Below are 13,796 nucleotides of genomic sequence, written 5' to 3' on the forward strand. Positions count from 1 at the left end.
ACAGCAAAAAGATCGAAATGTCACACCGTCACTGCAAACGCAGAAAAAGCTCTATTTCATTATCCTTGGACAAGAAAGGCAAATTATTGTTCAAATTCTAAAATACTGTAAAAGTGGTTAATTTCGCGGTCTTAATATAATTCGCGAATTCGTGCGGAAGCGGACGGAAGCAGAAATCGCGGGATCGGGAGATCGTGACACTGCCGACAGTAAACAACGAGAATTAGTCAGCCTCTACATGGCTGGCTTATAGAGGGTTAACGTGAACTCAAATACCGTAATAATGACATGCATGCTGGTCTTGCGAAAGCAGGTACCTGCAACGCCAAGTGATACACTATGCGAATAAACCGCTGAAGTTGAAGTGGCGTTTCAGTAATAGAAATGTTTGGCAAAAACAAAGTGTGAGAATAAAGGTCGTCAAGTAAGTCGATTTGTCTTTCTGGAGCTCATATCGTCGCGATTTTTTTCTTTTTTATCCCCGCTACCTATACTTCGCGAAAAAAGTTCGATTGTGAAATTAACGAAAATTAAGTCCTCACAAAAATTTCTACTTCTACAGTACTGGCTACATACCATTCTGCGTAAGTTTTGTCGAACAAAGTAGGGTAGTAACTTGAAGAGACTCCCGAGGACTGCGAATAAATATGGCCGTCCCTGTTGGGCTGAACGGAGGAGGGGAAGTCGCGCTAGGCGTTGTAGGAGGAACAACATCTTTAGGCCCGCTCGGAAGGGTGAGGTAGCTGGCTGGGTCTTGTAGCTTTGAACGGTCTTCGCACTGGGAACGTGCAAGGTAAGAATGTATCGTTTTACGACCAATACACTTTCCTCTTGCATAGGCTACATTCCAGAACTTACTCCGGTCCACCCGAGAGTAGGGAGTAGCAACTCTCCACGTTCCAAAACCTACTCGATGATGTCACGACCCCCTGTTCTAAAAGCGGGTTGTCTACTGGAGAGTAGCTACTCGAGATCAACTCGCTCTACTCCCTATCAGGCGGGAGTAGCTAAGAGTAGTGACGTCAGAGCTGTCGTCTGCACCGAAATCTATGGTCGTCTGCTTTTGCTGCTGCTCGTATCGGCTGCATCATAGAGGACGCTGGAAAGTTCCAGTGCGGATTTTGCGACCCAATGTTTTCTTCGGAGCAACATGCACGGAACCATACATACAACAAACATCACATCGTTGCGTGTGAAGGTCGAAAGCTGTTTCTATGCGTTTTAGAGCTAGCTGCAGACGAGAACAGCTCTACCCTTTCTCGGAACGTGCTGTAAATACCCCTAATTCGTGGCTCGAATGCTTTATGAACCCACGCAGATGACCCCATACCGAAGTCAACACCGTCACACTAAAGCGAAGCCGCGGCAGGAGGTTCCGATGTCCCGGGGCCCAAATGTCACTGTCGTCTGCTATCGCCATGTCGAGAATCGTACTCGCGCCCGTTCCACAGCTCACACAAGGGTTCCCCTACTCTCAGGGTCACATGATACAACTCTCGTCATGTGACCAACTCCTACTCGAGAGTTAGTTGTGGAACGCATCCATAATGTTTACATCCGGGTAAGACTGCTTCGGCATCATCACCTACCTTGTAGACAAAAAACTCGTGGCTTCCGTTGCGTAAAATGGTGCCCTGGTCGTCCATTAGGTGTACAAAGGAAAAACCTAGCAGTTTCCTATCCTTGTCACGAGCTGCAAGAAAGACAGAGAGACACGTTGTGGTTGCCAACCTCCATCTTTTGCAACAAAAATTTTGCCAGAATTCGCTTATTTTTAAGATGGTACGATCAAAAGTGTTCTCAATCTCGAAAATTTTGTTATAACACGCAAAATCATTTACCTGAACAGTGGTAGAATTCTATCCTGATGTGAGCACCATCAAAACGCTCGATGGGAATCGAAACCTGCAAAAAGGAATTGGCACTTGTGTGTGACCGCCAACAACAAATCGTTGCTTGCAGACTGGGATATCTGCCGTAAAGTCACTAAAAATGCATTCGCAAAAGCACTTCCGCATTTTGCTCAACAGAGATTTTTATCCACATAATTGAACAGACTTAATGCAAACACACAGGTAGGTCTTTTGGTGCCTCTCAAATTTAAGCCAAGTATCAAATTAACGGAAGTGTACCGTACACGTACAACGCAAGGAAACGTGCATCATACCTTCACGGTCTCCGCCCAGTGTGGACTGTTGTTGTGGTACAGCACAACTGATCTGAACTGTACTGCATTTTCTTCTCCTGTTCCACAGCTCAAGCAGTTCTAAAAAAAATTGAGCAGCCTTTCTCAAGCATACAACACCTATAGCTTACTACACGTTCCTATTTTACTACGTGCAGCACGTTAGAGCAACTTGTGTACACAATGTTAAAAAAAAAATCATGATCAAATGAAGTCTAACAGACTACTTTGCTACATTGAGGTTCACCTCTACACCCTTAATGCAGAACTTCACCGCATAACACACTGGAGGCCTACCATGACACAGAATGATACAGCTATCACTCTTGATATATGGAGAACGCTGTGCATACACCTTTTTGTGACAATTAACGTAACTGCGTAAGTGTCACAAAAATGCATATGCCTTCCATTTTCAACAAATCGGGAGAGAGAATGATGTCATTTGGCATAATGGTTGTCATGCTAGGCAGTGAAGTTCTTTTTTAAGAGTGTTTCTGTACACAACCATACCTCCAGCATCTGCCCATCAGGAGAAACAAGCTGTACTGCGGCCTCAATGTTCTTGCTGGTGGATTTGCCTCCTTTCTCAAATTCTCCCTTCTCTAGCGTGAAGTAGAGGTCATTACGTACATCTCCTGCGTTGTACAGTTGCACTTTATAAGCTCCATTTCTATTATACGCTCTTGGCCTGTTAGCTAACAGTACATTGAAATGCGTTACCAGGCATTATGACATCTGGAAACCCTCGTTTACGAGTGACAGTGATATTTTTGAACAAGAGTGGGTTCTCCTGTTGTAATACTGGGAGGCTGCCATGAAGCATTCTGAGAGTTATCACGACCCCTGCAAAATCACCATGCAGAAGGTTAAGTTTTTTGACGGACGTTCAGTGCAAGGTGATTATCTGACACATGCAGCAGGCTTCCTGTGCAAGTGCATGCCTGGTGTTCCAATAACTTGCCTGTTCTGTCTTGTCCAGTGAGCAGGCTAAACTTGTGGTTCATCTTCTTGACGATGATATCATGAAGTTGATGGAAATCATTCTCGTTGCACCTGCAAGCAACACCATCATCAAATGGTGTTCTGGCAACGCTGCTACTGTGTGACCTTGCACTGCTTGTCCCTTTGCGTGGACACCCAGTTCTTTTATAACGATATAACGACGTTTATAACAATATAGACGGGAACACAAAATACGATTATTTTACCAGGACAGTACAAGTAAAATGTTGCTGAACATGCACATTTGTTGACAGCATAAAAGCATTTTGTCCAGCTCTAAATTGACAGAGCTTTGTGTAGAGAGCTTTTCTAAGGACAACATAACCATCGAAACCACGTGAGGCGGCCATTTTGAGATCGTCGACTTTGTCCAGTGCTCGTCACCCAGTGCAGTAGTCATCATCATCCACACTGTCGGAACCCCATTGTCCATTAGAATGTGCCTCGTCCACAGGTAATTCGTCGACGTCATCGTTACATCGAGGATCGTAACAAACTGGCTCGACCATACTCCTTATTTCTCAATTTTTATCTCTCGTGCGTTTTATTATTTTATCGTGTCCGTCGCCCCACGGCAGGTGAGCTTCTTAAATGTGACTTTTCTGTAGAGTATTTGGCACTACTTTGCACCTACAAAGTGTCATTTGCAGCTCCGAGTTTTCTTATACCCGTCATACGGGCAGCCTTCAACGACCGTTGAAGCCAACTGCCTCGAAAAACGTGCACAGCGCCAGCAAGCGTGTATTGTGTCAAGCAACATTAGATTTAATGTCCGTTTAGAAGTCGACACGTTACACACTTGTTGGAGCTACACAGCTTTTTCAAGGCAGTTGGCTTCAACGGTCGTCGAAGGCTGCCCGTGTAACAGTGGTATAACAGGGATATAATTCCCTCCAGTCATAGTTTGCAGAGTTCAAGGGCAACGGAATTGACTCTAACGGTCTTTCTCAAGGACACAACAGTCAGTTATACTTGTGGCATGTTATTCCTCCCTTGGTTTTAGTTGTATTACACTGTGCATGAGTAGTAGGACACTTTCAATGTCGTCTGCCAACACAAAAGTAGGTTAAGTAAATATCACATAAAGCTTGCGAACATGCAGGTCAAACAGGGGCAAAACGAGCCAAGAAACATGGAGTGGCACTGACGTGGATAGTTTTACGGTGCGCTCCTGCTCATCCTCCAACATGCTTCCATTCTTCTGTTTCAGGATATCAGAAATCCCCAACACTGCAAATGTGTGGCACGTTATACAAACATCATATATTGCGAGCAAAAGGCAACTTGTTTCAAACACACCAATTCATTCAACCATCATGCCTTTTGATGACAAATGTAACTTTTTTTTTTTTTTCAGGAAAATCAGGCATTGTAAACAAACACAACTGGAGTAGTATGCATACAATCACATAGGTGCAAAAGCAATGCTGTAGATAGGGTAACAACACATGAGGACTCGACAAGGCCCACGTGTCGATCCAAAATTTCAGGGAGGCTGGGTGCTAGTCTAAGTAACACGCTTCAATTCACTACCAAAATTTTCTAAGTATTTTTTTTTTGCTTACCACCACAAGCAACAGGCCTTTTGTAGTTCTGAGGTGTGCTCTTCTTAGAGTCATTTGTCATCCGTCCTGCAGTGTAAGTATTCCAATGTTTAATACTGCTTTTAAAGTCGTTATGGTACACAGTCGGTCCTGGACTTTCGTGAGGGTTAGTACTAAAAGTGGGCACTAAAAAAACGAATTTAAACTGACGAGCAGCATCCACTGCAATCACTTCCCACTGACCGCTGATGTAAAGGGAGACGAGGGGGTGGACAGAGGTAGAAACTCGGGAAAAAATCAAATTTGCGAAAATCGAGTGCCAACAGCGATACTAAACTATTCACTTATCAGGCAAAATATATCGGAAAGCATCATTTATATATATATGTGACACAAGGAAGAAGCATTACCTATTCTGAAGACATGTATAACTAGATGTAGATCTTTTCCGAGATCTGCGTTTCCCAAGTCCTGTTGTGTGTGCCAGAAACAAATGCAGTGAGTGCAAATGGAAAAGCACAGGGCAGCCCTAGATAAGGTGCCACAGTCAAAAAGAAATATCACATGGGAAAATGAGATAGTCAATTCCTTAATCTTGCACAAAGGATGAATGAAATGCCATGTAACAGAGTTGAAACATGAAGGGCAGTATTTGCACCCTGCACATTTCTAGCCATGTGTTCCACCAGCTTAGCCTCACATACTCTTTAATCTTACTACATCGTCTGCTCCGTCATGACACATTTTGTTTATGCTTTACAGTTTTGATGCGCAATGTGCATGTTTGACAAACACCAATCACGATGCGAGGCACACACATGATACTGATGGAAGTTCTAACTTGGAATGTGCCGTTGACAATTTTTACAGAACATTAATAACGCAGCAGTACACATACAACACGCCCCGATGAGAATAAGATGAACAAGACGTGCTAAAAACAGCCGTTAAATTTTACGTACCGTAAACACAGTAAAATGGTTGCTTAGCTTCTCCATGAAGTTGGACTGGCCACATTTTGCAACTTTGACTAGAAAACTTTCACTGAAACAAATAAAACAGAATTGTATCAGATTTTCCTCCTAGTATTTGGACAATAAAAATGTCTCGCAAGATGCTACACAATGGACTGATACGAAGTGGCACAAATATGGAACAATTAAAGGAAAGAAGGTAAATCTCTCTATGTTTTTAACAAAGCACTCGTGCAAAAATTTGTTACAGTCGCACCGCAAGACTCTATATGTGTCACCTGATGAACTCTCCACAATGGCCATCATAAAGAGTAAACCTCAACTCCATATTCTCCCCAATGTTGTAGCTGAAGTCTCGCATAGCAAGGTAGAGGTGATGTGTCAGAGCCTTTTGAACTTCTTTTCGACGCATTGTTCCCCGGCCCTGAGGGTGAGACGAACAACGCAAGTTAGGCAACCAACTGACTGCATGGCTGAAATCCAGTGTACAGTTCCAATATTAAAAGAAACAAATGCAAGTAAGAAGGAAAAAAAAAACATGGTCCCCGCAGATTCACATTACTTTAAAGGATCCGGAATGACAGGGATTTAGATGACGGCACCAATATTTCCATATTGACCTTCCTCACAGAGCCATCAAAATGATCAAAAGATAGATGACGTGCGAGTTTACAAAATGTTGAGTAATGGGGTAAAAACTATGCTTGTTTTCAATCCATTTATAATTTTTTTTTAGATCACCTAAAAGCAATAGCATGATTGTCCCGTGCATGTTCTGTAGACCCGCAACGGGACACACTTCTGCAGAATATGCACAGTATCGTATCAGACATGGCAGTTTTTATGCCAAAACTCTGCAACGTTACCTAGTAAGAATTTTTTTTACTACTTACGGGTAAATAAAATCGCTGAATGAAATGCACAATAAATGGAACAGGTTCCATTACAAGTTCTAATGAGAGCTCATCCAGCAATATGTGCACACAATGGATGAGATAATGTTCTTACCAGGAGGCCTCCGATGCTGTCAGAACTCTTCAAGTGCTGTGGTAAATGTGAAGACAAAAAATTGTATCAGGACATGATGTCAATGACATCTGTGATAGGCTATGTGCAGGCTTAACTATAACCGCACGTAAATCACATAAATACTTGCAGCTAAGCAAAACAAAGAGCAAATTTTCTCTTTCTCTCTCAAACTCGGAGGTGCTCACCACTTGGTAGAGTTCGACAGGACTCAACGTGTCTGGGTTGACAGCATCACAGTCAACCCTGGGAACCAGATCCATCCCTAAGTACCTGTGCCACAATGGAAATAAGATCAAATGGATACCCTATAGGAGTATGGATTGTGCTCTTGAATTGATTAATGGGCTTCAACAAAGTTACCTGTTTCCCCAGTCAATTTTGGCTGTTATCTTGGCTTTTATGTCCCACATTTGGTCCTGCGTTAGAGTACCCATAACTAGCTGCCGGCGCCAGTCCATGATATCTCGCATCACTTTCTGAATCGCTAAGAACTTGCTGCCACTACGTTCCTGCGGATGAAATGCACAATAAGTCAAATAGACGACAAAGCAAAGCATGAAACAACAGAGTCAAGGGCAACACACTGGATAATGGCTGTCCTTCCCTTGGCCTTCCTTGCAATATTTAAAAGTGATAATCTTTTGCTGTCTACAAATGCTGTAGAGGCTGTTGATTTCTATTTACCCACTGTATCTCTAATACCCCTGCCACATGGCAAATTGAATGTCATTCCCAGAGAGTGACATTCGCACCGAATGACATTCATTCCGTGTCATATGGTGAAACCAAATGGCAAAGAATACGAATGGCATGCGCTTTTCCCTCTCGCACCGACTGCATACCCCTCGCAGTAGAGAGGTAGCAAGAACAACAACAATAAACCGTTTGAAGAAATCAAACACGAATGAAAAGTTGTAATCCAATATCTTATTACAAATTTAATTTTGACATGAAGGAAGGAAGGCTTAACACTGTTTTTATTATGAAATAATTATTATGACTACCCTTGTTCTCAGTCGCCACATCGCCAAGTGTGGTGCAGATAGGTTTCTTACTTGTCTTTACTTGTGATATTTAGCCAACTAAGCATCATCGAAAACGCAACGATATTGTGAAACAATCTAATGTTTTGCTAGCTTCGAGAAAGAGAAAAACATATCGAATGTGCCTGTAGAATGCTTCATATGTTCGGCCCTAGTGTCTTCATTATCGACAGTGACATCATTTGCAAATGACATTCTGTTTCTTCGTGTAGCTCAATGTAATACAAACGAATGATATCTGGTAGGACTGTCATTCGCTGGGAATACACATACAGTTTGCCATGTGACAGGGATATTATACATTTGTACCTGGCAAAATTTTTCTGAGGTGTTAAAGGCATTTACGAAAACCACGGCATTATGGGATGCCTGGTGTCTATATTTTGGGACAAGTGAACTCCTAGATGTCAACTCTATCCACAATTCTTAAGATGGCTGTGACCAGCTTAGGCAGGCGAATCACACCTCCGAGTCGCAGCGTAGTGCGCCCGCACGCCTCAAACTGTTGCCTGTACAACGATTACGCTACGAAAAAACATTTGCATGCTTATAAAAACATGCAAAATATTCCCCTGAAAAGCAGGGAGCAAGTACTAGCCAATAGTTGCGGGATGTTTGTTAAGTGTAGTGGGGGGCAAAAAACGTTTATAACGGTGATGAGGATGTGTTTCTGCAATTAATATGTACGTCTGCAATGAGTCAAACTGCCCGCAAACATTTCTGATATTCCTTCCGGACAAATATTGTGTTTGTAATTCAGGCTATTGTCTATGATGAGGTTACCTACTGAGTGGAGCGGTCAAACTGACAGGTTTCCTGTGTTGGTGGAAGAGTGCTACATAGATGCTTTGCAGAGAGCAGGAAGCGAACAAATGGAAAAACTTGCTTTTACTTGTTCTCCAATTTCTCACGTTCTCGCAAGATAGATTCGCTTTCTATCTATCTTTCTTTCTATCTATTCGCACTATATGTAAAAATTACCATTGAATTGATAGTCGAAACAACGTTTCGTAAACGTACGTCTATATTATCGTATGTTCATCCTGTAGGAACACCTACTGGACGTATATTAGACGTCGCAATGCCTCACATACACGTCCCATGGACGTGACAAATGTCCAGCAGGTACATCCAGAGGACATGCATTTATACAGCTATGGACGAGCTTCCGACGATTCATGGAACATCCATGGAATGGAATGTGGACATATCTGGATATCTACTAGACATCCCAAATGTCTTAGATGTTTGGATGTTTCTGGTATATTCAGTAGACGTTTGTGGTTTACTGGGAGGTTGCACAGCTAGCTACTCCTATTTTTTTATACTCCTTTGTGGATCACGATCTTATTAACAAAACATGCGAGCTGGCTTCTCCGACGGCCTGGTGTCAGCCATGTTTTGGTATGCAGCATGTGTGTACTGCATTATATTTATTGGTATTATTTATTTAATTTTTATTTTTAGAGACTCCTTTGAATGTCACAGTCTGCCGGTGGAGGTGTACCTCTGCGACTGCAGCTCTTATGTTGTCTCGGAGTATAGTATTGGATGGTCCTTATGAAAGAACGGTAACTCACGAGGTACAGCTTCTTCCAGATGGGGTACCATTCTCTGAGAACACAAGTCGCTTCGTGGACTGTCTGGTCTTCCACTGGCGTAACTGTTTCGTATGGCCTGGGTAAGAACAAAAAAGATATTTAAATATACAAATCAAATGAGAACTGGAACAAACTGAGGAGAAGAAAGGTGGATGCTACAGTCACCCCTCATTATCGATGCGGAAACTTTTCAATTTGACGTGCGAAGCTGGGAAAATGCCCTGAAATATTGCAACAAAAAAAAAAGTATTATTAACAGACCATGAGTTTGTACGTACTAAAACACCAAGAAATAATCTCGCAAATATGCACAGAATATCTCAATGTACACACCTCTATTTTCTGTACTAGTAAATGTTAAGTTATTCCTCAAAAGGGTAACATGATTTAGAGCGACGCTTTAAGAGATAATGCCCGGCCAAGAGACACAAGGAATACACTGCAATTTACTGATATGCTATTCTGTCCAAGTTGGAGTGAAAGATATTCAAGTGCCTTTTGGTGGCATGCGTTGTGCTGTGGAGATCATTCTCAGATTCGTCAGCTCATTACAGCATAGATTTAAGTTATTTCGCTGTTTGCCCTCCTCAACATTCCTTAGTAAAGCAAGAATATCTACATGCAATGCTAATCTTAAACTGAAGGTTGCTACGGGAAATTATAAATATGTGTCGTTATTTCACCCACCTTTCGTGCCTTTTGGTTCATTGAGTAACCCCTGTACCAACCTACGGTCACATAAACGATGTATTCATTGTCACAGAAAGTTTTCTAAATGCACAAAACTATCGAAGGAAAAAAAAATGGAGCAACTTACCCGAGCATTCTTCCAGAATGTGAACACACTCCCCGATGCACAGTGGAAGGCCGCATTTTGTGTTGCCGTTGTATGAACAAATTACTGCAAGGGCAGAAAGGTGCACAGATAAATCCACCTTCATGTATGACACATAAAAGAAAAACGAGCAGCAGTTTGCCTTGCAGCTCTTTTATATTATATATAATCAATCTCTGAGAACAGGTAGCAGATGGTGCGCTGCACGTCAGCAGTCTCGTCAATTCTCGCTACTGTTGACAGTGTCAGAATTTAGACACAGTACTGCTCTAATTTTCCAATTCACTTTCATAAGCAGAACAGATGTCTTAAGATGCAATAAAAGCATTGTTGTAATGCTGTTTGTTGTACACAGCATTGACCATGTGGATGCAGTACGAATCAATGAAAGAGCAAAAAATGTTTAAAGAAAAGAGCTTACATATAGGTGAAGTGTTAAGTATTTCAAAATAAACTTTCCTCTGCACAGGAGCCTCTTAAATATTAAAAACTTAAAAGGAATAAGACAATTATAATCAGACAAAAATGTTCTTCAGGCTGTTGTTGCACAGATGTTTCAGTAATGTTAACAGGAATATGGTGGAATACATTTCAGTTTCATATGGTTCACTGTAGTATTTCACTATTATATGACTCAAACGTGATATCAGTGTATGTAGATCACTATAAGTAGTGGTGACGATAGTAGTCTCGTTAAATTCGTTTTCCTGCACTCCTATTACAAGTACTTAAGACATATCAATATAAACAAGCTGAAGGATCAGCCCCCCATTCAGTGAAAACCAAACCATTTAGATGCTATTCAAAGCGCGCAGGCGATAAAACTAAACTATCACACTAAAACTATAAGGTGTGCAAAAGCGATGCTGGCTACAGCGATCTAATACGCGTGAGTGCGCAAATGCCATCACGTACATGCAGGTGCAAATATGCCATGATTAAATCGGTGCTGAATTCATGTTACGTGTGGCACTAGAAAGACAACACATCTGTCAAGACTGCATATATCTACGTTAACGTGCATTTGGTTGCACAGATAGTGCCGTAATGGTTCACAACGTAATATGATTTCGCTAAGTAAGCTTCACGCCAGGGAATGCGGAAAAGTGCATCTTGTTTACTGTTGCTGTTTTTGATTTATTAGAGTCCAGAGACGTCTAAGAGGATCACGTCGGAAGAGAACAAGATGCGATGCTCCACACCCTACAAACGAACATATAATCATGCGTTATATTGCCTGAATAAATCCGCGGACAACGTTGCGATCAACTGATTCATCACGAAATTGGCTTCACTTCATTGTGCTCATCACGGGAAGCACTATACCCATACTGCTGGTGTTATCTCAACTTACCGACGCCGTACTTCTTATTTTTGGTTGGTTTCCACATTTCAATCAGTAATACGCGGGGGCCACTACCGTTAAGCCCAGCACCACGCACATATTTTGACAAACATTACAACACAGCGTCTACAACTAGACACGCCTCCGCCATTTTAATCTGTAGCGTTTGCACCGCCATCTGTGTCTGTACCTGGCACCGGCGTTCTGGAGAGCGAAGCGAAGAGCAGCAGAGAAGCAAGCAGCGGGGGCGGATGAGATCATACGGGACAGGTGCATGTGGACGCACGGGATGGTCACATGCAGCGACGTACCGAGGGGGTGTCCAAACCCCCCCCCCCCGCAACTCGTACCCTTGATCCACGAAGGGAGATTGCCCAGGGCTCAGTGGCGTATCTAGAGCTACCTGCGCCCATGGCAACATGGTTAACATGATGTCCTTAGGGATGCGTTTTCGTGTTGTCCGCACTAGGTTTCACACTATAACCTCTCTAATGGCGGGTGCTTTAGATCATTTATGAATGTGCCAGGTTGAGTACCCGACATGGCACATTCACATCCGACCACATAATAGCGCCCCTGTTCACCTGGCGCCCATGGCACCTGTCCACACCTGCCACACCCTAGATACGCCACTGCCAGGGCTACACGTAATTAGCAGAATGAAAGAGTCCCAATGGGTAACTATATGCAGTGTGTGCAGTGATATATGGGAACAATGTGAAAGGAGTACATGTTTGCCCTATATAAGTATCCCTTTTAGAGTACGTATATGAGTGGTATGTGTGCACTGGCGGATTCAGGGGGGGGGGGGGGGCGATCGCCCCCCAAATAGTTTATACATTAGATTTCCCTCTCCCGCCTCCCCCACTACGCGCTCCGACAAAGAAACCGCCCCCCCCCCCAAACCGAGGGTCTGAATCCGCCCCTGTATGTGTGCAATATATACCTGTATGTATGCAATATATATATATATATATATATATATGCCAGAAAAGAACAGAACTAAACTAAACTAAAAAACCGCTGATGGAATTGAGAGCCAAACGCCATGGTACCAAAGCCTACGGATCTACTTCACCGTCCCGAATGATTTGCCCCAAAATGGGGTGAGTGGGAATGGGACCCTTATTCTGCGCAAACGCTGATGGAGATGGTTGTATAATCGGCAGTGTGCACTCAGGGGAAGGGTACGTGTTCTTGCTACGCTATTGGTCAAATAGCTGTATTCTCCGCAGATGAACGCACGCCCTTAGAAGTCGGCCCAGGACGCACTTTCCCCCAGGGCGTGAGTCGTGACGTTGCCCACATACGTGAGGCCGACAACGGCAAGCCCTATCGCCATCACCACCACCACCACCACCGAACGCACGTTGAAGTCCAGCTTAAAAGCGTGAAGCTTAGAAGTCGGCCCAGGACGCACATTCCCCAAGGCGTTAGTCGTGACGTTGCCCACCTCAGTGGGGCACACGACGGCGAGCACTTTCATCGCCACCATCACCACCGAACGCACGTGTAATCGTGTAATATCGAAAAGAAATAAAAAATAAAACAAATGTATACTACTGATACAAATGTACAAACTGTACAAATGTAATGTAATGTATGTACGTGTGTATGTATCACATCACATCACATCAATGTATAATGTATGCCAGGAAGGAGAAGAAGAATTAAATATATACGTGGCGGCATGTTGCTCGAGGGACCGTGCTTACGGGATCGACTTCACAGGAAACTGCTGTCATTTTCTTTGCGGCGTCCAATAAAAACCGCCTTTAGTTCATTCTCAGGTACCCGCATCTCACTTACACACAGTGGACAATATATAGCAGTCCCTTTGCTTTGGCGACTATTCCTTTTACAGCGACAGGCCTTTATATGCGGAGTTGAGCATCTGGAGTCGGATTCACAAACGCGATCGTAAGTTACGCTAAGAAGCGCTAAGACGTCGTAGCCTGCGACGCGCGTACGACGGCATCGCAAGCGCGATTCACAAAGCTATCGTAGTGGAGAGGGTACCCCCTTTGACGAGGAAGAGGCTGTTGCTCGCTTCCTGTCACGTGCACCTCCGAGAGAAACAGCCAAAGGGTGCGAGACTATGTTTTCGCTATGGTAACGAAGTGGGTAACGATGCCGAAAATTTGTAATCGCATCAATTTAAGAGTCGTCCCGTTAGAAGAAGACGAAGTTGTTCGTCCTCAAATGTTTAGTTACAGCACGTGCTTTCGGTCTTTC

The 13,796-nt window shown here is 43.3% G+C and overlaps 1 protein-coding gene across 3 annotated transcripts in view; it reads right to left on the reverse strand.

Annotated features, from left to right (window-relative positions):
- LOC135401313 (dedicator of cytokinesis protein 3-like) overlaps nucleotides 1-11,736 on the reverse strand; it is a 33,077-nt gene extending 21,341 nt beyond the window's left edge. For 2 of the 3 annotated variants that reach the window (XM_064633642.1, XM_064633641.1), the window contains exons 1-20: nucleotides 11,571-11,736; nucleotides 10,199-10,282; nucleotides 10,069-10,109; nucleotides 9,547-9,602; nucleotides 9,361-9,457; nucleotides 7,098-7,246; nucleotides 6,923-7,007; nucleotides 6,717-6,752; nucleotides 5,987-6,132; nucleotides 5,697-5,778; nucleotides 5,145-5,205; nucleotides 4,756-4,821; nucleotides 4,339-4,420; nucleotides 3,150-3,241; nucleotides 2,909-3,031; nucleotides 2,699-2,823; nucleotides 2,168-2,266; nucleotides 1,842-1,905; nucleotides 1,590-1,693; nucleotides 577-778 (exon numbers count right to left, since the gene is read on the reverse strand). In XM_064633642.1, coding sequence (XP_064489712.1) covers nucleotides 577-778; nucleotides 1,590-1,693; nucleotides 1,842-1,905; nucleotides 2,168-2,266; nucleotides 2,699-2,823; nucleotides 2,909-3,031; nucleotides 3,150-3,241; nucleotides 4,339-4,420; nucleotides 4,756-4,821; nucleotides 5,145-5,205; nucleotides 5,697-5,778; nucleotides 5,987-6,132; nucleotides 6,717-6,752; nucleotides 6,923-7,007; nucleotides 7,098-7,246; nucleotides 9,361-9,457; nucleotides 9,547-9,602; nucleotides 10,069-10,109; nucleotides 10,199-10,282; nucleotides 11,571-11,607 — 1,831 coding nt within the window. In that variant the 5' untranslated portion in view covers nucleotides 11,608-11,736. Of the gene's footprint in view, nucleotides 1-576; nucleotides 779-1,589; nucleotides 1,694-1,841; nucleotides 1,906-2,167; nucleotides 2,267-2,698; nucleotides 2,824-2,908; nucleotides 3,032-3,149; nucleotides 3,242-4,338; nucleotides 4,421-4,755; nucleotides 4,822-5,144; nucleotides 5,206-5,696; nucleotides 5,779-5,986; nucleotides 6,133-6,601; nucleotides 6,612-6,716; nucleotides 6,753-6,922; nucleotides 7,008-7,097; nucleotides 7,247-9,360; nucleotides 9,458-9,546; nucleotides 9,603-10,068; nucleotides 10,110-10,198; nucleotides 10,283-11,570 lie in introns of those variants that run through there. The other variant, XM_064633643.1, reaches the window with a different exon arrangement.
- Between the last annotated feature and the right edge of the window lie 2,060 nt (nucleotides 11,737-13,796).

This window comes from Ornithodoros turicata, chromosome 7, assembly GCF_037126465.1.
Source record: "Ornithodoros turicata isolate Travis chromosome 7, ASM3712646v1, whole genome shotgun sequence".
In the NCBI taxonomy this organism is placed as follows: Eukaryota; Metazoa; Arthropoda; class Arachnida; order Ixodida; family Argasidae; genus Ornithodoros; species Ornithodoros turicata.